General features: G+C 37.9%; 1 protein-coding gene across 2 annotated transcripts in view; it reads left to right on the top strand.

Moving 5' to 3' along the window:
• Positions 1-1,937: 1,937 nt before the first annotated feature.
• LOC130104029 (ubiquinol-cytochrome-c reductase complex assembly factor 1) overlaps positions 1,938-23,323 on the top strand; it is a 102,591-nt gene continuing 81,205 nt past the window's right edge. Inside the window, exons 1-9 of one of the 2 annotated variants that reach the window (XR_008809427.1) lie at positions 1,938-2,239; positions 2,724-2,834; positions 4,502-4,609; positions 6,128-6,200; positions 6,552-6,609; positions 7,511-7,619; positions 15,541-15,618; positions 15,794-15,907; positions 21,074-21,644. Coding sequence is in view for 1 of the 2 variants with exons in the window: in XM_056270418.1 (XP_056126393.1) it covers positions 2,165-2,239; positions 2,724-2,834; positions 4,502-4,609; positions 6,128-6,200; positions 6,552-6,609; positions 7,511-7,619; positions 15,541-15,618; positions 15,794-15,907; positions 21,074-21,208 (861 nt within the window). In the remaining variant the exon portion in view is untranslated. Of the gene's footprint in view, positions 2,240-2,723; positions 2,835-4,501; positions 4,610-6,127; positions 6,201-6,551; positions 6,610-7,510; positions 7,620-15,540; positions 15,619-15,793; positions 15,908-21,073; positions 21,719-23,323 lie in introns of those variants that run through there. The other variant, XM_056270418.1, reaches the window with a different exon arrangement.

Here is a 23,323-nt window from a genome sequence, read left to right as displayed (position 1 = left end):
TGTGATTTTTGGATGGAGCCAGGCAGGAAGTTGCTTCGATGCCCGGGTGACTTTGAACAATTTGTGGACGCAGCAATGCGTAGTCTTGCTTATTTTGTGGCCTGGGAGCTGTGAAGCCAGGTACTTATTCAACATTAATCTTTAGTACAGACTACAGCCAGTCATTAGTCTTGTCGACTGATGCGATTTCTCTGTTTAGCAGCCAGTCAGGCGCATGCCACTGTCTGACATCATCAAGCTGTTCACCTGTCGCTGCCAAAACACTAAACATCCTTCTGAAATGCAGTTCAGTTCTGAGGGCCCACAGCTTATGAGAAAAAAAAAACGTACCATGAAAAATGCCATGGTATGATTTCCTTTTACTAACTTTTGCTATCATCACTTAGCCTGGGAAAACCCAGACAACTTCCGGCAAATTTAGATTTGCTCTGAAAGTTATGCCGCGTTCCAGGCAACCTGTAACCCGTGTTTTTCCAACCTTATACCCGTGAAAGTGCACTGGAACTGCAGTCAAACCCGTGACTTCCCACCTGTGAACTCGTACTAGATCGATGTACTCCCAGTTCAAGCTCTGACGTCACATAGCCCGCGAAACCATACAAAACAACAATGGTTTGTTTACATCTAGCTACCACAATTCCTTGCGCTCAGGTAGTTTGGCGTGACTGGCCTGGAACGCTACAAAGTCGTGAGTCGTGGTTTGAAGTCGTGATTTACGTGCTCAAAAACCTGCCTGGAACGCAGCACTAGTCTGGCAAAGAGCTCATTCAAGCCCATTTCCAATCCATCGAAATCGAGGCACCAATCAGAAACGTTGGGGCGGGCTTTACACGATGACGACAGCGCTGGGATTTTGAAGCAGATTTTGTAGCCTACATTACAAAGATGGATGCCGGCGTCGAACATCACTCGTTCGAATCAGCTATCGCGTCTGTTTTAAGCGATTTGAATGTTTCCTTTTTGTTAAAACCCGAGCAAAGAACAACACTCGGAGATATTTCTCCGCCGCTCTGCATTCGTCATCTCCTTCATCGCTCTGATTGGGTTTAGGTCTATCCGCGACGTCCGTTGGTGACGCCCCTCTGGAAATGATTTGTCTATGACGCTTTGCCAGACCATAACTCAGTTACAACTGAGAATGGTCTGGTTTTAACCAGGCTAATCATCACTATGAAACCATTTTTTTTACTTGCTAATAATAATAATATACAGTATTATACAATAAACACAAAAAGTATCAAAATTACCATGGAACTACAATTTTGGACAAGTACCATATTATTAGTATTACTTTAACCCTCGGTTTCACAGACAAGGCTTAAACTAGTCCCAGACTAAAATGCATGAGCTGTTTTAACTGAAAGCAACTTGCACTGATATATCTTATATCAGTGCCATTGTTTTGTCATAATGCACAACAGTAATGTTTATAACTTATAAGCCACATTTATAAAAGCTACTTTAAATGTCCTAATTGAAGTAATCCTGGCTTAATCGAAGCCCTGTCTGTGAAACCGGGAGTCTTAGAAAAAAAGAACATTACTGGTGTGCATCTTGAGATAAAACAATGGCACTGACATATTTTAAGATATGTCAATGCAAGTTGCTTTCAGTTAAAACAGCTGAACAATGCATTTTAGTCTGGGACTAGCTTAAGCATGAGCCGTATCTGTGAAACACAGTGTATGCATCTGTATCTTGGAGTACCATGTAAATACCATGAAATAATGTACCATGGTTTTACCATCTGAAATTGTAAGTGTAGTTAGCTGGTCTACTCTAAAACATGATTAAAATATGTGTTACCTGCTGTGACTTTACGCCTGGTCAAGCAACAAAAGTGGTGGAAAGGGAAAACTAAATTGATTTATTGAATTGGAAAAAATGATGGCAAAGCTTACTTTGTGAGGCGTTACTGCCAACAAATTTACAATTACAAACCCCTCACATGGTTCCTCACCCAGCGGAACTATATTCCACAGCGCTAAAATCCACAGCTCTGATTTCCACACGGACCATTTTAGGAGCGGGACATATTCTTTGACATTGCTGTAAAGGGGGAGGGACAAAAACAAACAGTTACAAAACGTGTTAGAAAGTATCAATCACTGATTCCTGCTTTATAGTTACAATAATACTCTATTATTGTGATTTTAGCAGAACCATGTATCGGCGACCGCTGCAGTCCGCCGTTAGACATTTATTAAACGCTTCAGCATCAAGACCTGTCCTCGGAAAGGTAATTTATAGAAACTTAACGTTATAACTTACATACAAAAAGACAGTAACGTCACCTAGGGGGTTTATATTGCCGTCCTTTAAAACGTTGTCTTCATTTACGTTCTAAGACTGACATTATAATGTTGTTTGGAGTTATTTACATTATTTATAACATGATGGACATCAGTAAATCTGACCTAACCTGTACTACTACTGCACCAGACGTGACATTATGCAAATAGTCAATATTATAAATAATATATGTGCAAAATTATAAAAGCACATCTTGTAATTATTATTATTGTTATTATCATCAATGCATTGTGCCATAATTCTTTCGAACCTGATTCATATTGCCTACTTATGCTCCAATTTAGAACATTTGATTCTACTCCTCTTGATCTGTTGGTTTATCAGTCATATTAAGACAATTAAGGGATAAGCAGTAGTCAGTAGTCAGATTGAAAATGGAAAGCACTTGTCAAGATATGTTTGCTTCCTAGGTCATTGTACAAGCTGCGTGTCAGTCCAGGGCTGTGGTGGCTTGCCGGATAACAGCGAATGCTTGGGTCCCCAATCTCTCTCAATGTCGATCTCTTCACATCACTAGAGAGGTGTGTGTGCCGCCTTTTCCAATCTCAGTTGTCCAGTTCTTTCTCAAGCTAAGGAATCCAGTTTCAAGTCAGCCAAAGGGATCCATTCTGATCTCTGGAAACTTTTTATAAGCAATAGAATCTCAATTCATATGTAGGTGGGATAATAAAACTAAGTACATAATTTTATTACAGGAACAAAAATATAACGAGAGTCCCCATTGCGAAAAATGATTTGTACTTCAAAAATAAAATGTCCAGAGACATTTATTTTACATTTATGAGAAATTTGGGTTGTAATTTTTTGGATCGCAAAAGAATCTCAATGAATATTTAGGTAAGAAAAGACCACTTACATTAGCTAACTATTCAGATGCATTGTTATAGAGTAAACTGTTTTTTTTTACAGGCACATTTTATCTGTTCTTGAATCAGTGGTGTCATAAACATGAAATAGCCTACAGTACCAGTCAAACTTTGCACACATATACTGTTTCTTTATTAGTACTATTTATTTAGTATCATATATTTTAATGATAGTTATCAAAGCTACGAAATCACACAAATGGAAGTAATATGGGAATGTTGCTAAAAATGTACACTACCGTTCAAAAGTTTGGGGTCGGTACGATTTTAAATACTTTTAAAAGAATTCTCTTCTGCTAACCATGGCTGCGCTTATTTGATTAAAAATACAACAAAAATCAGTTATAGTATTAAATATTATTCCAGTGTAAATCAGCTGTTTTCTGTGTGAATATATATAGTAAAGTGTGATTTATTCCTGTGATCAAAGCTGAATTTTCAGCATCACCAGTGTCAGTGTCTTCAGTGTCAAATGATCCTTCACAAATCAGTATAATATGAGGATTTGATGCTCAAGAAACATTTATTATTATTATCAATGTTGAAACAGTTGTTGGTCTGTCAGTTGTACAGTTTTTTTTTTTTTTTTTTAGGATTCTTTGATGAATAGGAAGTTCAAAAGAACAGCATTTGTTTGAAATAGAATCTTTTGTAACATTATAAATGTCTTTACTGTCCTTGATAAATAAAAGTATTGATTTCTTTCCTCCAAAAAATAAAAATAAAATTCTCACTGACCCCAAACTTTTGAACGGTAGTGTATATATTATATAGGCAGAGTTTTTCTTTTTCTACAAACGTTTGACTGCTATATGTTGGCCGTAATCATTTTCTCCCTATATGAGCCCAAAGGGCAGGTGCTGATTAAGTCTACTAAACTTCTACTAGTTTAGCAGTATTCCCAATCATAGCAATAAAACATAAAGTTGCTGTGAGAAATCCATTGGGGAAGGTTTTATTGCATCCATAGTGGTGGCTTGGGGGAATTAGCGGAATATTTTCACTCCAATGCCTCCATAAAGTTTACCTGGGTTGAGTTGAGATTTACAGGGACATTGTGAAATGCTGATCTTAAACAGGAACAGTTGATGGATTTGGCACTATAATGGCTATTTGTCAATATTAAAAACTAAAAACCTTAGAGATCCTTCAAAATGCAACTTCAGTTGGTCTTGTAACTGAAAAGGTTTTTTTTTTTCCCAAACACATTTGCTTTTGTATTATTTTGATTTGTCTTCATGCTCTCAGTTTGCCAGATGCCCATGTGTCAATGTCAATGTTTTATATAGCTCTAATATAAGACATATTTCTTCTGTTTCAAGCTGTGTACTGTTAAAGAGACCGCACAGACTACAGACGAAGAGGTGGGGGCCTTCACTAAACTGATCGAGGCTATGGGCTTCACTGGACCCCTCAAATACAACAAATGGGTAAATAAATCTCATCTAATGTTACTAAACAGTCTTTTTTTAAATAGTCCCCATTTGACATTTGATCTTGTTCACAGTCTTTCATAAAATTTGATGTGTGAATTTCACAGAACTTACTAGAGAAGCTCCGATATTTATCGGATGATTTTTGATCAATTTAAAACCATCAACATATAGGCTATAGCGTGAAAGGGGCTGATGAAACAAACCAATAGTTATTAACTAACTGTGTGAAGGCGCTGAGTTGTATCCTTCTATTTATTAAAGAGATATGTAATAGTCAAATATGAGTTAATGATGTTGTTAAAAAAATATTTGATAACAAAAATAACCTCTGAAAGTTATCATGTTGTCTTATTTGTATTTTGTTCTTGTTTTTATCTTACTTTGTGCCTCTCTTATGATGTTGGCCTGTTGAATGATAAATAGATCCAATCCATGTTCTATGAAAAGGATTTGATGCAGCAATAAACTAGCTTGTGTACCTTAATGCATGTGTTTTTGAATTTTGCTCATTTAAAACATGATCAAAACTGTAATCTATATTAATGACAAAAGTTCAAATATCAATTGACAAATATCAATGCCGTAATCAGCCAATAGTTGTTTCTAAAAATTGGTATCGGCCAAAATAAATCCTCATGCTGCATCCCTAGAACTTACACATGTCCAGGTTATATTTCACGCCAAAATCAACAGAAATAAATACAATTTTATTTTGCGTAAAGATGAATGTTATCAAATTCTTTTGCATTTTTCCCCATTCTTTTTTTTTTATTACTGCAATCCCCAAAATCTTGCTTCTATTAGTGGAATGTGGGAAAAATACATGATATATTATTTAGATATTCATTATTTTATTCCAGTTATGAGAATATAATAAGATTCACCATTTAGAATAATACTGGAAATTACGCTTAATCATCCATAATGCATGTCACAATGGAAAAACAGTTAATAGTCCTTAAAAATAGGGTTATTTTTTTTAGTTGAAATAAAGATAACATTAAAAATGATCGTATATAGGCCGATACTGGTATGGTGGCCGATATATCATGCATCCCTAGCAAAAATAAGCATATTTTTATGAGATATATATATATACACAAAGGAATCATCAACCAGATTTTTTGCATGTTTAGTTGAATTTAGTAGTTTGCCAGCACCGTCTTTGGTTGCATTTCCCGTTAACCCTTCAAACGACTCGACAGTGAAGTGGACACTATCAAGTTTTGGTTCTGGAATGATGACTTCATTTCGTACCACTACCTGTTTTGTGTTTTCAAAAGCAGGGGCCACACTTTGTGAAATTCGAGATGACCTTCCATGTTAGAGTCATCAGCATCATGGCTGTCTAAAACTTCAGCATGTCTGCTTCATTTTGGGGCAAATGTTCGGCTCGCTAGAACGAACTAAAAATGTGGTGTCTTGGCCAATTTCATCAGTTTCTGCTTTTGATCACACCAGATTGAGTGGCTTTTGATCATGTGTGTCACAAATGTCTCTCTTCTTTTGCAGAAAATTAAGATAGCTGCCTTGCGCATGTACACATGCTGTGTAGAAAGAATCAACTATGACGAATTTTTTGAAAGTAAGTATTTTTGGGCCTGAATCTTTTTGTTTTTTTGTTTTTTTTTACTCAGACTGTATTATGGCTTATGAGTCTTATGTCATGCTCATTTAAATGTTTTGAAGAACTCCTAAACACCCCTCACTTTATCCGAAATGATGAAATGAGCGTTAAGGGACCTTTTCAGCAGCACCTGAAAGATTTATGTGGCACTTTACAGCTGTGTTACGTTGTTTTCTTTAGCTGAGGAAAAAACAGGTGTAAACCCAATAGCGGTTTTGGAATCGGAGCCCAAGTTTGCATTGGTTTGGCTACATGTTGTGTTTTCTTGTTCCCCCTTATAATGCCCTCTTCTCCCTCTCTTTCTCCCAGAGTGCTCTCTCCCCGACACGCTTAACTCCTGGTTCTTGGTGGCACAGCTCCACGTTTGGTGAGTTTTTGGACACCGTTTTGGTTAGAAACTGTGACATTGTGTCATGCAAATTCCAAATCCTTGATTGGTTATTCATGTCACGAGTTGATTAATATTCATCTACTAGGTGGATTGCAAATGGTGTTTCACTAGACCTATTCATTCTGAAGAGCGCAACCATACTTGCATACAAAGCAAAACAAGTCTTTTTTTTTCACCAGAGATTGCAACTTTTTTTTTTTGTGTGTGTGTTTGTGCTTTTATGCACTGATTTCGGTCTTAAAAGATTATAATATCTTTTATCCTTTTTTTTCCTCTGCAGTTTTTCCTCTTTGTTTAGTTAAGTTTCCTATATCCAAGTTTTTTTTTTTAAACTTTCTCTGTTGCCTTGGCTTATTTGATTGTGCACTGATTATTTGAGAACGAGACTTATGATTAATGGTGGCGGTTTGGCGCCAACACTTCCAGTTAAAGCACTTTGTGTTTGCGTGTGCAACCGTGCATTCGCATTGATGACTAACTGTGTTTGTGCAGAGAAACATGGACTGAGAAAACACTGTCTGAAATTAGTCAAACTAGCCAGTAGTTCATTCATGCATACACATGCACTCACGCCTTCTTATCATCTACGGTATAAAGCAATTATTTTCAAATATAAAAATGGGTGAAAACAATGCTAAACCAAGTGACAGTATCCATGCCACAGAAAATATGTTCAATTCTTGCCTCAGTTTGTAAAAAAGAGTTTCTATGGTAATCAACATCAGGCCACAGATGCTGTCTATTTAACCCAGACGTTTCCTTTCTGCGAGTGTTTTGTCTGGCTGATCTCTGAAGTCTCCTGGTTACGCAGATCCTGACACAGGCTCTCAGGCTGTCTTGAGTCAGCGTTCTGCTCTGCTCTTCTCTTCTCTGACAGGATGTGTCTGGTCCGGATGCGGCAGGAAGGCAGAGCTGGGAAGTACATGTGCCGTTACATCGTCCACTCCATGTGGGAGGATGTGGAGCAGAGGAGCAAGATTATGGGAGTAAGTATATGTGCATTTGATTCAGTTGCATCTTTTGAAACACCTTGCCATTAGTATTTTGTGTGTTTTGTGTTTGGCCGTCCACAATAGTGATAGTCAGCTTGAGCACTTAGCCGATATTTGACCATTTTTTAGTGTATTTTGATAATTTGAGTGTATTTTGAAGTGGATATATAAATGATTCCCTTATATAGATACACTACCATTCAACATACCGTTTGGGGTCATTGAGATCAGCATATTTAATGATTTCTGAAGGATCATGTGACAATGAAGACTTGGGTAATGATGCTGAAAATTCAGCTTTGCATCACAGGAATAAATTACATTATTCATATTACAATAGATAAGTTATTTTAAATTGCGATAATACTTCACAATATTACGGTTTAAAAAAAACATTACAGACCCCATACTTTTGAATGGCAGTGAATGTGAATGCATTAGATATAAGATATACTGTAGATGTGCATAAACAACATGTTCATAGTTAATGTGATGAACTGTGGTTCACCTGTGTGAACTTGACAGTACATCCACTAAAAAACACCAAAACGCCAGTTGTTGAGAAAAACAAGACTAACTGCCTTGCTAATGTTAGTGAAGAGAAGAGATCCTACATCATTTGTGTTTCCCAATGCCAGTTTGTTTGATATATCTAATGCAATGGCATTCAGACCTTTTTCCTTGCCAAATACTGTTTAAAATTTGAGCCTATCAGCACTAGGTCTCATGAATCAAATACTAAGTGATTTCTGCTTTTTAAACAACATATATTTTCTCTCACAACTGTTTTAGCTTGTGAAATAGCTGATCAAGTCTGTTGTTTGGATATGTTGAAAAATGGTGAAATTATGAGGATATACAGTGAAATACTGCCTTACTCTCACACACACACACACACACACACACACACACACACACACACACACACACACACACACACACACACACACCCTCACCCTCAGGCTTTAGGATGTAATTACTATGCTCTACAGACTGTGGAGGCATTTTGAGCCGAGCGCTGTCCAGCGGAGTAGCAAAAGGTGTTTAAATCTCTGCAAGGTCAGTAAAGATGACATGCTTCTGCTGCGCCGAGTGTGTGCATATATGTGTGTGTTTGAGAGGAAGCCAACGCAAGGCGCCTTAGGGGAACTGCTGTCAGAAAGGGTGGGAACAAGACTTCAGCCCAGCTGTGAAAACAAAAATCTCTCTCTCTTTCCCCGCACTTCTCTTTGTTGACCCCCCATCTCTTCTACCTTCCGTCTTAATAGTAGGACTGAATTAGTATTGCTAGAACTAGGACAAGTATGTGTATATATATATATATATATATATATATTACATATAGTACCTAACTTATAGCAATGGCCTGACCTAGATCATGTATTGCATAACCCTGTAAACTAGTTAACATGAACTAGATCAAACCAGCTGCGGCTAATCAGTCATCACAGCCTTATGGATATGCCAGCGCATGCAAGGGCTGGATGCGAGCCAGCCGTCGACAGGATTTGTTTGACTGTCAGTTAGAGTATTAGCAGTTTTGAGTCGTCGAGTAGTTTATTTATCCGAGGGAACAGCTCTTAGGTTTTATGGCTTAGACTTGAGGATAGAGAAAGCTTTGTTCTCAGTGAAAGATCTAAACAAAAACTTTACATTTGAATTGTCTACAATAACAACGTTTGGTCCAAGCAAACAAGTGGTAATCTGTTAGACTGGTTGCACCATAAATATATTTATGTCCTGTGTCTGTAGCCATACATGTTCAGACACACATCTTTGTTTCAATTTGTCTTGCATTTTTGTTTTTAAGGTCCTGCCATTAGTTATTTTTAAGGGGGTTTTAAGGGTATACTGCCATTAGTGTTGTGTTTTACTGTATAAAATCAAAAAAATAGTTCAACTTTTGGAAAAATGACAATTCTGAAATCATATTGGACAAAAAAAAATTCTGATACGTTGACTAAATATTCAGCAAACTAATTCTCAAGTTGATTAACTACTAATATGTAGCTGATGCAATATGATGAACACAATGTACATGCAGCTTTATTTATAACTGCTTGTCCATCTGTGAAAATGTTGGAATGTAAAGCTTGTTTGTCTTAAAGCAGTGTTTCCCAACTCTTTCGTCCTGGTGTGCCAGAAGTACACAGCACATTTTGTACGTCTTCCTAATCAAACACACCTGATTCAACTCTTCAGCTTCTTAGTAGCGACTCCAAGACCTGAAATGGATGTGTCAGATTAGGGAGACATCCAAAATGTGTGCCGTTGGGGTTTTGGAAGCACTGTTTTAAAGCAATAGTTCACCCATATATGAAAAAATCTCATAATTTATGTCATTCCAAACCTGCATGACTTCAATTCTTATGTGGAGCAAAAAAGTAGAGATTTATTTTTATGTACTGGTTGGCTTTTCCCTACAAAAGAATTGGGACTGGGGACTTTTTAAGTATGCAAAAGCACCATAGGAAATGAGCATGAGTAAGTGATGACACATGACAGAATTATCATTTTTGAGTGAACCATATCTTCTTTTCATATGATTACCATGAGCTGGATCTGAAAATCGACATTAACCTGTTAAGTATATAAGTGTGAAAAGACTTTTTAATGTGATTGACCTCTCATCCCATGGAACTGGGCAAGAAGCCTTTATGAGACTTGTGTGAGAGAAAGACGGTGAGCATCGGAGTAAAACAAGTGCACTTAAAAACACTTTAAATTGTGTGTGTGTGTGTATTTAATGAACTCAGCACCTCTCTTACGCCATGCTGTGAAATGACTTTTTCCATAATGTCACTTTTCCCCCTCTCCCAGAGCCCATAAATCAAAAATCTCCATTTTCTCACGAGGACTCTTAATATAATCCTCTCGTTTTTCAGGTGTTCTGTTCAGCCAGTAAGATTTAACAAGCTTATTATCAATTTAACATTGGAATCGAGTAAATATATTAATAATAAGCCTAAAATTTAGGACCAGATGAAATTTGGGCTCCTAAAATTGCCCCCTAGCTAGGAATGTCAAACTCGTTTTATGTCATGAACCAAAATGGCAGGGTTACTTTTTTTTTCTTTGTTAAACCTTGGTATACCCATGTAGAGTCTATAAACTTGTTGTTCTAGTTGATGACATGACATGCTTTATGAGTATAATGAAATGGAGCATGTGGAATGTATTAATTGCATTCATCAGCATCCTTTAGATTTCATGTACACACAAAATCGGTAAATAGAGAATATTAATAACAATATTGAAAAGAAAAATGGATAAACACATTTTCCTTTGGTGGATAACTTTTAATGGCTTAAATAAAACATCTTAAAATGAAAATGAACAATGTAAATAAAATATTAAATGTAATATTTTATTAAATATTTTCAATATTTAAATATTGAATTCCTTAGAAGCTAAAGCAGCATGTGGGATTTTTGTATTTTTAATGAAATGATTTTGTTTTTCTAGATAAAATGTACTGACATTTTCTGACATACATGGCATCCTTTCCTCCAAATGTTTATGCGTACATTTATTTCCTATAGTTGTAATTGGCTTATAAACGAGCAATTAAATAAACATGCTCATTGCTCGGTCATCAGTTGTCAAACTCTGCTGATCAGAACTCATTCACATATTCTATGAAAGTAAATGTGTGTGAAATGGAAAAGGCGTTTGACTTTTGACTTGTCACTTTGCCCAGCAGCTCATTTCCATCATGTGTATGAAGCAGAGGCGGCCTTTGCAATGCGACTGCAATTACTTTATTATCTCTGTTATATTTAACAATGTTATCTCATATTTCACTCTTAATTGTCTATTTATAAACACATTCTATTTCTCCCACTATTTACACATTATATCTCTTTATCTCTTTAACCAGAACTATTGTTACAATCATGACCAAAAACAGTATTCACTCTCTCAAGAACTTAAGCTAAAATGAAATGATACTTTTAAAAATTGAAACTAAAACCACAAGTAGGTGGCAGCAAACCATTGTCTTAAAGAGTGAGTCATTGAATTACTCAGTCAAACGATTCGTTCAAAATGGCTAATTCATTCAGTAAAGAAACATCACTGTGTTCTACGGAGACGTGCAGTGACTCTTGTGGATTTGTTTGGAACAATTTTCGTTGGCAAAATAGAGCAAAAACAGACAATATTCTGAGTCTTAAAATGAAAAGTCACCTAATTTTATATTTTTGTTTATTGAACTGTTGTATAAAATCAGTATCACATTTGCAAACACGCTGATATTTGTAAAACTGCATTCTTGCTTGTATGGTTTTGCCTAACTATATCCTGTTATATAAAAACAAGAACTCATACAGGGACATTTTTTGGCCCATGTCTTGAATTTTGGGGGCATTTTTTATTCAATTTAGTGTCATTTTTGCCCCAAACCCCTGGTGTGTGCGCAATATAGCGAGGTGTGGGGCTATTTTTCGAGCACAAGCGGAGGCCCTTTCTGTTGCGAGGCCCATTTCAAGTAAAACACAGCAAAGGCCGCTATTGGTATGACGTTGCCTCCAGTTTTTTGGAGCATGCATGATGGCTAATGAGATGTGAGGTGGATTGTGGTGTGATGTGGTGCGCATTTTGGCTAAAGGTACATTCGGGTCTGAAGACATTTGACCCCTCAGGCCTGGCAGCGGCCATCGAGTGGCACTGTAGGAAAGTGACCTCATTTTCCATCACAGTCTTTCTCTCACTTGAGTTCTTGTAGGTTCTCCTGCAGAGTAAACTGGCTAACAATCCTCATACATTAGCAACAAGGCAACATATACTCTAATTATCTGCTTGTTTATTTTTTTTTTGCTTGTATTTTTTGTAATACAGTGACCCCAGTGACATTCATACTTTTTAAACTGTAGCTTAAAGTAGTAGTTGAAAATAAAAATTCTGTCATCATTTACTCACCCTTCCAAACCTTGTAAGACTTTCGTTCATCTTTGGAACACAAACAAAGATTATTTGTGAGATTTCTGTCCCTCCATTGACAGTCTACACAACTACCACTTTTACTTGAGTTTGTAAAGAGATCGTAAAACTAATCCATATGAATTGAGTGGTTCAGTCCAAATTGTCTGAAGAGTCACGATAGCTTTATATGATGAACAAATTTACTTTAGGCTTTAACATATGAACATTCAGACCTGGTAAATGGAAGCTCAAGCATGTTTTAGCTCCCGCAAGAACCAATGAGGCCCGGGTCATTCTTGATACTTTCAGTGACTCATTTGGCAAAACAGCCTTTATTTATTGGACTGGAAAAAGTTTTCTGCTAATGTTGTTTCAAATCTGTATGACTTTCTTCCTTCTGTGAAAAAAAATTATTCATTGTAGCATTATCCATGCAATGAAAGCAATGTTGTTTGGACGCCAATGTTCTTCAAAATATCTTTAATGTTCCACAGAAGAAAGAAAGTCAAACCGGTTTGGAATGACATGAGAGTGAGTAAATTATGACACAATTGTCATTTTTGGGTCAAATATTTCTTTTAAGTTACTATATAGTGAAGTGATAATGGAATAACCCTAACAGCTTGTATTTGCTGTGAACACTGGCTCTGTGAAGACCGGCACATGTTTGTACACTCTGACCTGATGTGGAAGTCTGTTTTCACAGGTCAGAAGCGAGGAGTTATTTCACTTTGTGCCCGAACACGTTATTTTTTAAGCTGTGAAAAATCGTGTGTAAACGGAGTTTAATCAGCGCGTCTGGCAGGTCCGTAACAGGTCCATTCTGTTGGATCGGGATACAGTTACAGTGCTGGAGATGGAAGGACCCCCACTCACTCAATCCTCACTACGGTTAGGTTACTTCGCCTAATTGTGCTAAAATACTTGTCATTTGTGCCATGTTAGACCAAACCCCCCTTGAACTTGACCTCTACACACACTCACGAGTGTGCTGGGGCGTGTGTGTGATTCTGGGAGTTTTTCTAAGCCGTAGTAATAACAGTGAAGTGAGATATGACACTAATTTGGCGGTATAGGAGCGAGATTCTGCCTCTCAAGCAGTTTTTGGTCCCTCAGCCTGATTAGTGTGAGGGATTAAATATCCCAGCCTGGTTTTACCAACCTGCGTCACAACATAGGAAAGGAGGATTGAGGGACGAAGATGAATGAACAGGAGAGGAGATCAGGGTGGACACTGGGAGGAAAAATTAAAGACGCAAGTAAGAGGAGAAAAGAAACATACTCAAGTATGCAAAGTAGTGTGTTGCAAGCGTGCAGTTCCAATTGTATATACTTGACTAATGTCTTGCTTTACTGTGATGGTGACAAACATCCTTACTCAAGCATTGATACGTTATGACAGTGGTTAACCTAAATAGAATCGATTCTCTGATTCCAAGGAATCTAGTCTAAAGTTTTGATTAATTCAGGTGATTTGAGTCTTTTGATTTTTTTTCAGCAAAAAGACTCATTGAGATTTGATGTGGCTTGGTCAATCAGGGCTTTAAAAAAAACTAATATTCAGAAATATTAGTGTACTAACACTAGTGTATCAGAATTGACTAATGACACTGCTGACTTCTGTAGAGCTGCTTTATAGCTGAATTGAATTTGTTTCATAATTGATTAATTTTTGCTAAATCAACACTGTTATTTTCCTGTTATTAAAGCTGCTTCGAAACTATATATAGTGTATAAAGCACTTTATAAATAAATGTAACTTGACTTCATTCATTAATTTGGTGACCCTATAGGTTACTAGTATCGAATATCTGAATCATGAGTTCTCTGAAAGTGAAAGAGAATTGCTTAGAATTAACGTTCACATACTTGCGTGGAATGTTTTGGGCTGTAGGCATGAACACAAAGGAGAGTGAGCGTGCAGAGAGGACGGGGAGGGTAGAAGAGTTAAAGCACAGCCAGATGAGATTGATTATTTGCAGGTCTGCGTAATTATGCACAGGTGCTTTTCTGCCCCGTGTGTACACGAACACACACACACACACACACACACACACACATAGTGACCCGACGTACTCCAAGCATGCAGAAAACCTGACATACAAGACTTAAGAATAAACACACTTGTTTTGAAAATTTCCCCTCCCAAAACCTCCCAAGGGTTGGTGTCTGTGGCCGTTGTGTGTATGTGTGTTTAGATTCATTTGGAGCGAAGCACCTGGACAGGCCCCTCGCTTCAGATCCAGTCCTGCTTTTGTTTTCGGGCGTAAGATTGTTGCATTATCCTCCATATGTTGGATACTTACTGCCAAGGACAATTCCAGCTCTGACACTAAACGCATAACTTTGATCTCAGAATTAGGCAGAGACTCAAATTGCTTCATCACCTGTTAGCGACTAAATGATGCTTCAGAAATTATACAAAAATCACTGTGAAGAATCTCCACTCACAATTTTTTGTGTGTGATTGTACTTTTCAGTGGCTGGTTGTTGGATCCGAAATGATCCGTTAATGGCTAAATATTTTATTTTATTCTAGTAACTAGTTAGCTTTAAGCACCTTTAAGATACCCTTTACCTTGCTTCACAATTTAAACAAAAGTCACAGTAAAGTTTTTTTTTTTTTTTTTTTTTTTGCGCAAGATAAGACGTGATTGTAGTTTTCAGTTACTGGTTTCAGGGTCCAAAATCATTTATTTATTCCCTTTAACTATTATCTAATTTTTTTCCGACAGGATTACTGGCCAGTGCCCATAATATCGAAATGGGCATATTGTTAATTATGATTAATTGTCCTGGCTAAGTTTTCAGATGGTTACTGGGTATTGTCAAATTGGTCTATTGTGTTTTGCTTCATTGTTTCACTTTGCATTTAAGTGTCTAAATGATGCATTAATATTTTATTGCTTTATTTTAGTCTGTCATTAGTTATGGTAAATTGATCTGAATATTATGATTTGCCTTCATTGTCTCACTTTATTTTTTATCACAGATTGATGCCATTCATAGAAAAGAGAGCATGAAGGTGTTGACGGAGACGTTCTACGCTGCACTTTTTGGTTATGATGAGGTAAGCTGTTGAGCATTATCAGTACTCATAAGTTTTGCATATTGTAACTTATTCTGACCTAGATCCACCCACTTAGACAAAAAGGTGATATTTCAGACTACTTACTTTCCAATCAATAACTGTCGAGAGTTAACAGTAAAGTTTAGGGCTCATGTGTCTCTACTGTATGTTTTAGGGAATTCTGTCAGACGATTGCGTTCTTGCGGCGGCGCTCTGGAGGAATATGTTTAACAGACAGTGTGAAGACCCCAGACAGCTCGAGATGATGGTTGAATATGTTCGCAAACAGGTCAGTGTGTATCTTTGCACACGTCTGTGTGTGTGTGTGTGTGTGTGTGTGTGAAAGGTCAGAGGCCAGTTCTCTACTCCTGTGCTAACAGAGACATGTTGTATGTACAACACCGGCTTCCTCACACACATAAACACATTGGAGTGCTGCACGTCACCCACTCCGTCACTCAAGTCAACTGGCACCGTGTCTAACAAGCAAACGCCCCCATCTTCTCCACCCCATAATGTGACATTCATTGAGTTGGAGGTCAGCATTTACAGTGTGCTGCTGGTGGAGAGCTTTCCTTTCCTTTTCACCCCTTCATGAGCCCCTCTTCAGGCTCAACAGCACGAATGCTAGAGCTGCACAATGAATCGAAAACATAATCGAGAGTTGATTTTGACTGTTGTGATTGACTAATCATGAAAAGTGTCTGGTAAGCCAGGCACACACGGTGCAATTTAGTGATTAGTTAAGTTTGTGAGCTGTTGTACAAACTTGCAATTTTTTTTCTCTTGGGAGAAATCGCGCGGAAACCGTTGATACTGGAATTACGAGCCGTGCCGAGTATGTTACAACCACCTCTTGACAATTTCCAAAAAAAAGTGGGTAGTCTGCCCGATTTTGACCAGTGTATAGGCTGTCCCCTATTGCCACATCATACACAACCATGTCACATAGGCTAGATTTACGAATATTATTATTATAGCAAAAAAAAAAATTGAGCAAATTTTAGCCAGCAGCCACATCACCCTGTAGCCCAAGACTGGTTGCCCACTGAAGCTAAGCAGGGCTGAGCCTGGTTAGTACCTGGATGGGAGACCTTCTGAGAAAACCAGGTTGCTGCTGGAAGAGGTGTTAGTGAGGCCAGCAGGGGGCGCTCACCCTGTGGTCTGTGTGGGTCCTAACGCCCCAGTATAGTGACGGGGACACTATATTATCAAAGAGCGTTGAGACGTTAAACCGAGGTCCTGACTCTCTGTGGTCATTAAAAATCCCAGGATGTCTTTTGAAAGAGTAGGGGTGTAACCCCGGCATCCTGGCCAAATTTGCCCAGTGGCCTCTGTCCATCATGGCCTCCTAATCATCCCCATATATATATATATATATACACTGATTGGCTTCATCACTCTGTCGTCTCTCCACCAGTAAGCTGGTGTGTGGTGGGCGTTCTGGCGCAATATGGCTGCCGTCGGATCATCCAAGTGGATGCTGCACATTGGTGGTGGTTGAGGAGATTCCCCCTTCCATGTGAAGCGCTTTGAGTGCCTAGAAAAGCGCTATATAAATGTAATGAATTATTATTATTATTATAAATTAGCTGAATGAAGGGATATGCAGCATTCCGTTTAAGAAGCACCCAAGGTCTTTGTTTGATTCTGATTTGTTTTCTTTCCAATAAATTTGGGTATATTTCAGTTATAATGTCAAAGTTACCATACAAATTTAATATAAAGGGACAATGTGTACTTTTTTAGTTTTTTTTAATCTAAAATCAATATTTTTATTCATAAATATGCCCTCAATGGTGTACAAATACCTCTGCCAATTATCTGACTTATCCTCGTAAACGAAGAATTTATTATCTTTATATACATGGGACGGGTAGGTCCACGGAGGCTTCCATGTAGTTCCGCCATCTTGAAAAACTATAATAGCAGAGAGGGACAAAAAGTACTAGGCCAACGCGTTTCCACAACACGTCTTCGTTCAGAGCCAGCGTGACGTAACTGAAAGCAGCAGAAGCGGAGGAGCAGCAGTGAGAGGCGCTTGTCACTGCCCCGGCAAGTTTCACAGTCAGTAATTCATACTGTAACATTCGTTTGTTCGTTGTGTCAAGTTGCAGTTTGTTTGAAATAACAAGCCTGTTCACCCGAAGGAACACTCGACGAGGTGCTATTAGAAGACATCCTGTCATAGCTTTTTGGTACATAACGGCTACCGTAGATGCAACACGCATTTGAAAAAGCGAGGCACTGAAGAGCACAATTCGTTTGAATGCAAAATACAATTTCACCGCTAGATGGGAGAAATTCCTACACATTGTCCCTTTAATGAAACAGCACCTGGGGTTTTGTGGAAGAAAGATGAGTTTTTGAATAATAAATGTAGTATTATAATATAATAAAATAATATAATTTAAGTTGACTGCGTTCCAGAAGTAAAAAAAAAAAAAACAGTTTGAATGGAAAGTGCTGAGATCCTATACTACAAAAGTGAACAATAATGTGGTCTGAATCTGCTTTCAACTCTAGGTACAATATGAACACAAAATAATTATTTACAGATTTGATATATTTACATAATACTATTCAAATATTGGGGTACGTTTAAAAAAAAAAAAAAAGTAATACTTTTATTCAGCAAATATGTCTGAAAAACAAATGTATCACGGTTTCCACAAAAATATTAGACCGCAACTGTTTCAACATTGATATTAATACGAAATTTTTTAAATCAGCATATTAGAAGGATTTCTGGGGGATCATGTGACACTGAAGATTGAATTTAATGATGCTGAAAATTCAGTTTAGCATGATATTAATAAATCATATCTTAAAATAGACAGTTATTTAAATTGTAATAATATTTCACAATATTTTATTGTATTTTTGATCAATTAAATGCTGTCTTAGTGAGCCTGAAAGAGACTTCTTTCAAATATGTGAAACAATCTTTCCTACCCCAAACTTTTGAATGGTAGTGAAGGATGCACCGATATGAACATTTTGCCCTATACCGATAACTGATAATTCTTTATATTTGAAAGCCGATAACCGATATATTAGCCAATAAATTTTTATATAATTTGAGAACCTGATTACAAAAACAAAAGTCTCACCATTAAAATCCATGTCCCAAGCACACAATTATTATGTTCTCATTATAATTGTATGTAGCCTATATGACAGACTTGTGCTGTATTTTCCTTTTTTGAAGTGATTCCAATCATATTTCAAGCAATTCAAAACCATCATGTTGAACAGTGCGCCTCTGAAGTGTCTCAGCTAAAGGAAATAATCTATTATTTATCGGCTTTAATATATTGGCCAGATGTTCTTTTCAGGCTGATAACGGTAATTTTAAAAATTAACATATATCGGCCGATACCGATATGCTGGCTGATATATCGTGCATCCCTAGTAGTGTATGTAATGAATATATATATGAAATTGTCAAAATAATCACCACATGTATTTTTTTTTATCAAATCGTGCAGCCCTACCTCTGACTCTCATATTGAGAAACACACATTTTAAACAATTACTTGTGCCAAATCCTTTGTAATTCAAGGATTTGCAAAGTTTATACAGTTTTCTGCTTTAACCACGTTACATTCATAGACGAGCTGATTCATTGGCGTGAATCTTCGAGAGATTCCTCCAGCACACACCTTACCCTCTGGCGAGAGTGGCGTGACAACACGGATGTAAACACAAACAGGAACTGTTGACCTGCCAGTGTTGTCACGCCAATGTGTGTCAGTAGTTTCCGCTACGCTAACAGGCTTTTACATCTGTAAGTCTTGAGTTCTTGACCCGAAATAGAGCAGATTGAACTGTTTTGTTCAAAACAAAAACAAAAACGGGTAATATCGGTGCATCCCTAATAAATTCACCAGGTTTCCGCCCTTGGACTTTTTCCCGGCATGTTTATCCATCAATACATGATTACCTGGAATAAAGTCCGTGTGAAGACCACCATCGTCCGGTCTCCATCATTCAACAAAACACACAATGAGTGTTCTCCATCACTGCCGAGGCCATGAGCTCATTACAGGTGCGGGCAGGAAATTATTACAAACTAGTGTGTTTGCGCGAGGTGTGTGTTATACGCGACCCAGCAGGTGCCTGCAGGCATTCTGCGAAAAAGAAAGAAAAACAACAGATAAGCGTCATCCGAGTGTCAGGGGCCTGCTTAGCTCTGGATGGAGGGAGAAGCAGAAGGTGAAACGAAAAGAAAACAGTCACAGGTGCAGCGACTGATGACACAGCGCAGAGAGGGACACCGTCGTCATGGCGACAGCGGCCTCTCCTGATGAAGTCACACGCTGATGCATATGTGCGCCGGTGCTTGACTGCATCGTTATTCAACGCTAATTGCTCCCGACAAACACCCGCTAGCTCTGACATCACTGTGTGTGTATTTGAGTTTTTAAACTCCTGCAGCATTAAGAATGGTCCACTGGCTCATTTAAAGTGTGGCGACTTTTTTCCAAGCTGAGATGTGGATAGATACGTCTTTCGCCCCCCAAAATCTGACTTTATTTACTCGACCTCATGTCATTCCAAACGCTTTGCACTTCCTTTATTTGGTGAAACACAAAATTAGATGTTTTGAAAATTTGTTGCATTTTAGGATGCATTGACTTCCATTGTAATCCCCCCCACACACACACACACACTATGGAAGTCAATGGCTATCGTCAACTGTTTGATAACTAAGATTCTTTCAAATATCTTCTTTTGTGTTCAACGGAACAAATAAACTCATACAGGTTTGTAACCCCATGAGGGCGAGTATGTGATGACAGAATTTTTCCCTTTACGCATGGCTCATCCAGGAAGGTTTTATAGCTGTAAGTGTCTGTTGTTGAGTTTTCATCGGTTTGTAATGAGTTCCCATGACGCTGCTCTGGTCCTGCATTCATTAGCACAGCTGTCCTCACTATAGTCGAGTTTTAATTAGTTTTCCTGCTTTAAACACTAGGAGGTGAATTCATGGAGTCTGTCTGTCTTTTTACAGCGCTGTTGTAGAAATGATGTAAATTGAGCCTGGATTTGATCAGGCTCGCTGTGAGGTTCTGCCCCTGAGTTTGGATCACACTTGTATTTCATGAATTCATTGTTGTGGGGCTAGTAGCCACACTTTTCACTATAGTGAAGTACTAACTAGTGTAGATTTATTTTGTTTGTTTATTTATTTAGTTATTTTTGGAAGTCAGTGACTACATTTGCTTCGTGTCCGAAGGTCTTGGCAAGAAAGATTTGCCTATGAAAATTGATGCAGTTCACACTCCACGCAGGCTTTTTACAGTATTTTAAACATATGTGACAACTTGCCCCAGCCAGAAGTTTCTGAAAAAATAGCCTTTGCCTTCAAACTTGGTCAAAATATGCTTCCATTGTATAGAAGCCCAAGTGTCACCTGCGCATAATCCAGATGTTGTTTTTTCCAACACAGATGCAGTACATCGATGCTCTGGATGGGGAGGACCTGCTTTTAACAGGAGAAGTCAAATGGCGCCCCCTGGTGGAGGAGAATGCCCAGAGCATCCTGAAGGTTCCCACCCCCACCTACAATGATGCTGGTCTCTAAGAGCTGCCAATCAGGACACGATCTCCCAATCAGGAAGAAGCACTCACCTGATAAGCCACACCCTCTTCCTGTCTGTGTCTACTCTCCCTCTTCTTCCCTTACTTTCCTGGCTCACCTTCCCCACTGATTAGTCAGCTTCTCATGTCAACACAGTGTTGGGAACACGACAAACAAACGCATGCACACACACACACAAACACACATTTGTTCTCATGTGTATTGAGAGTAATAAGGACTCATCAGAACGGTTTTGCACTCTCCTTTTCTAAATCTATAGAATATTCTTGTATTTATATGTGTCTTCTTTACATTTGTTGCAATATTTATAGGAATATTTCCTGGCTCTTTCACTGTATCTCTCCTCAGCGTTTACAATGCGAACAGTTGTTTTTTTATTTTACTCTCAATTTGTTGGAGGAAAATGTTTTGAGTGTGTGTGAATGTGAGTGTATTTTATTAGATTTTTTTTTCAGGGTCGTTCACCAATAAAAGCGCTTCTCGAGTAACCTCTTCTGACCTCACAGGAATTTCACTCTTTGTGTCTATTTCTGTTTCATTACAACCATTTCTTGCTTTTTTGAGCACCTTTGGAATTTCTCTGTTGGTCTCGCTGGTTGTGTTCAGTCTTCAGAATGGAATATTAGCGTATTGCTTACTGAGTGAATCACCCTCCATAAAAACTAAAATCACTTTTATGACATTCATCACACTGCAAATTGGTCAGGTGTTGCACATTGCATTGTGGGATACAGGATTACACACATGCATACTGTTTCTGCAGTATACAGTAGCCACTCTCTCTGTGTGTGTGTGTGTGTGTGTGTGTGTGTGTGTGTGTGTGTGTGTGTGTGTGTGTGTGTGTGTGTGTGTGTGTGTGTGTGTGTGTGTGTGTGTGTGTGTGTGTGTGAAGTGTTCTGTTACGACCTCTTGGCTTCCCCTCTGTTTTGCCACTAAGGGTTATACATCCAAAAATCTTGTTGATATTGTCTTGGTTATGTTATGTTATGTTATGTTATAATATTGATGTGAGTGCCTCAACTTGATTGACTGTTACCGTGAAGGAAACGGGAGAACAAAGACATGCTTAACGGAATGTACTGGGTTTTATAATGGAATGCTGTTGTTAATACCACAGAAAATTATTTGAAGTTTCTTATAAAAAGACAAGGTGACAGTACTGAAACCGATAATACACAGCTTGTCATTGCATTTACAGTAGCGTATTTTAAGAATTGAACTCCTATCATGTAAATCCAAGCAGTAACTTCAGGACTATATGCACAATTATACCTGTGAAGCCACTCACACCTAATAGTTCTCATCACTACAAGGATCTTTAAAGCTCAAACAACATTCATGTTTGTACAGTGTGAAAGAACAAATATAAGTGCTTCAAAAAATATTTATGAAATGCATATTCCTGCCTTTAAATTCTCAGGAACGTCTTTCCTCATAGACTTCCAACTGACATTGTCATTGATATTGTTGAGAACTGGTTTTGGATCCAGGATATTCAGTGCTAGTCATTCGTTGGAGATGCTTTTCCCCCCTGAGACAACAGAGGGCGCTAAAATTTGCCAAAAAGTCTGCTGTGCTGTAGTGCTGTGTCTTCACCAGTTCAGTGAAGTTTGGGAGATTATATAATCCTTCATGCTAATGTGGAAATGCCTCCTCTTCCCATATGTTAGCCAGAATGTCTCAGTATTTTCTGCAGAACTCATTCTGATCAGTGTTTGCAGATCTTCAGTCGGTCAAGAGTGTTGAGAGATGAATGTGTCGTCATCACGTATCATGTGCTTGACAAATCCATCATTCTTATATTGTACAAGCTTGTGTTTGTAACATCTCTCCGTCTATCTACCTATCTGTTGGTCTTTCTGTCAAATCGATTAATCGCAATTAATCACATCTAACATAAGTTTGTTTACATAATATGTGTGTATGTGTATATATATATATATATATATATATATATATATATATATATATATATGTGTGTGTGTATGTGTGTGTGTGTGTGTGTGTGTGTGTGTGTGTGTGTGTATATATCTCTTCTGTTGTTCTATCCATCATTGTCTTTTTTAAACACAAAACCTATATAATTTTTGAAATTCC

This window comes from Rhinichthys klamathensis, unplaced genomic scaffold (genome assembly GCF_029890125.1).
Source record: "Rhinichthys klamathensis goyatoka isolate OS25496 unplaced genomic scaffold, OSU_Roscu_1.1 h1tg000303l_1, whole genome shotgun sequence".
NCBI lineage: Eukaryota > Metazoa > Chordata > Actinopteri > Cypriniformes > Leuciscidae > Rhinichthys > Rhinichthys klamathensis.
This window is presented reverse-complemented; position numbering and strand designations above follow the sequence as displayed.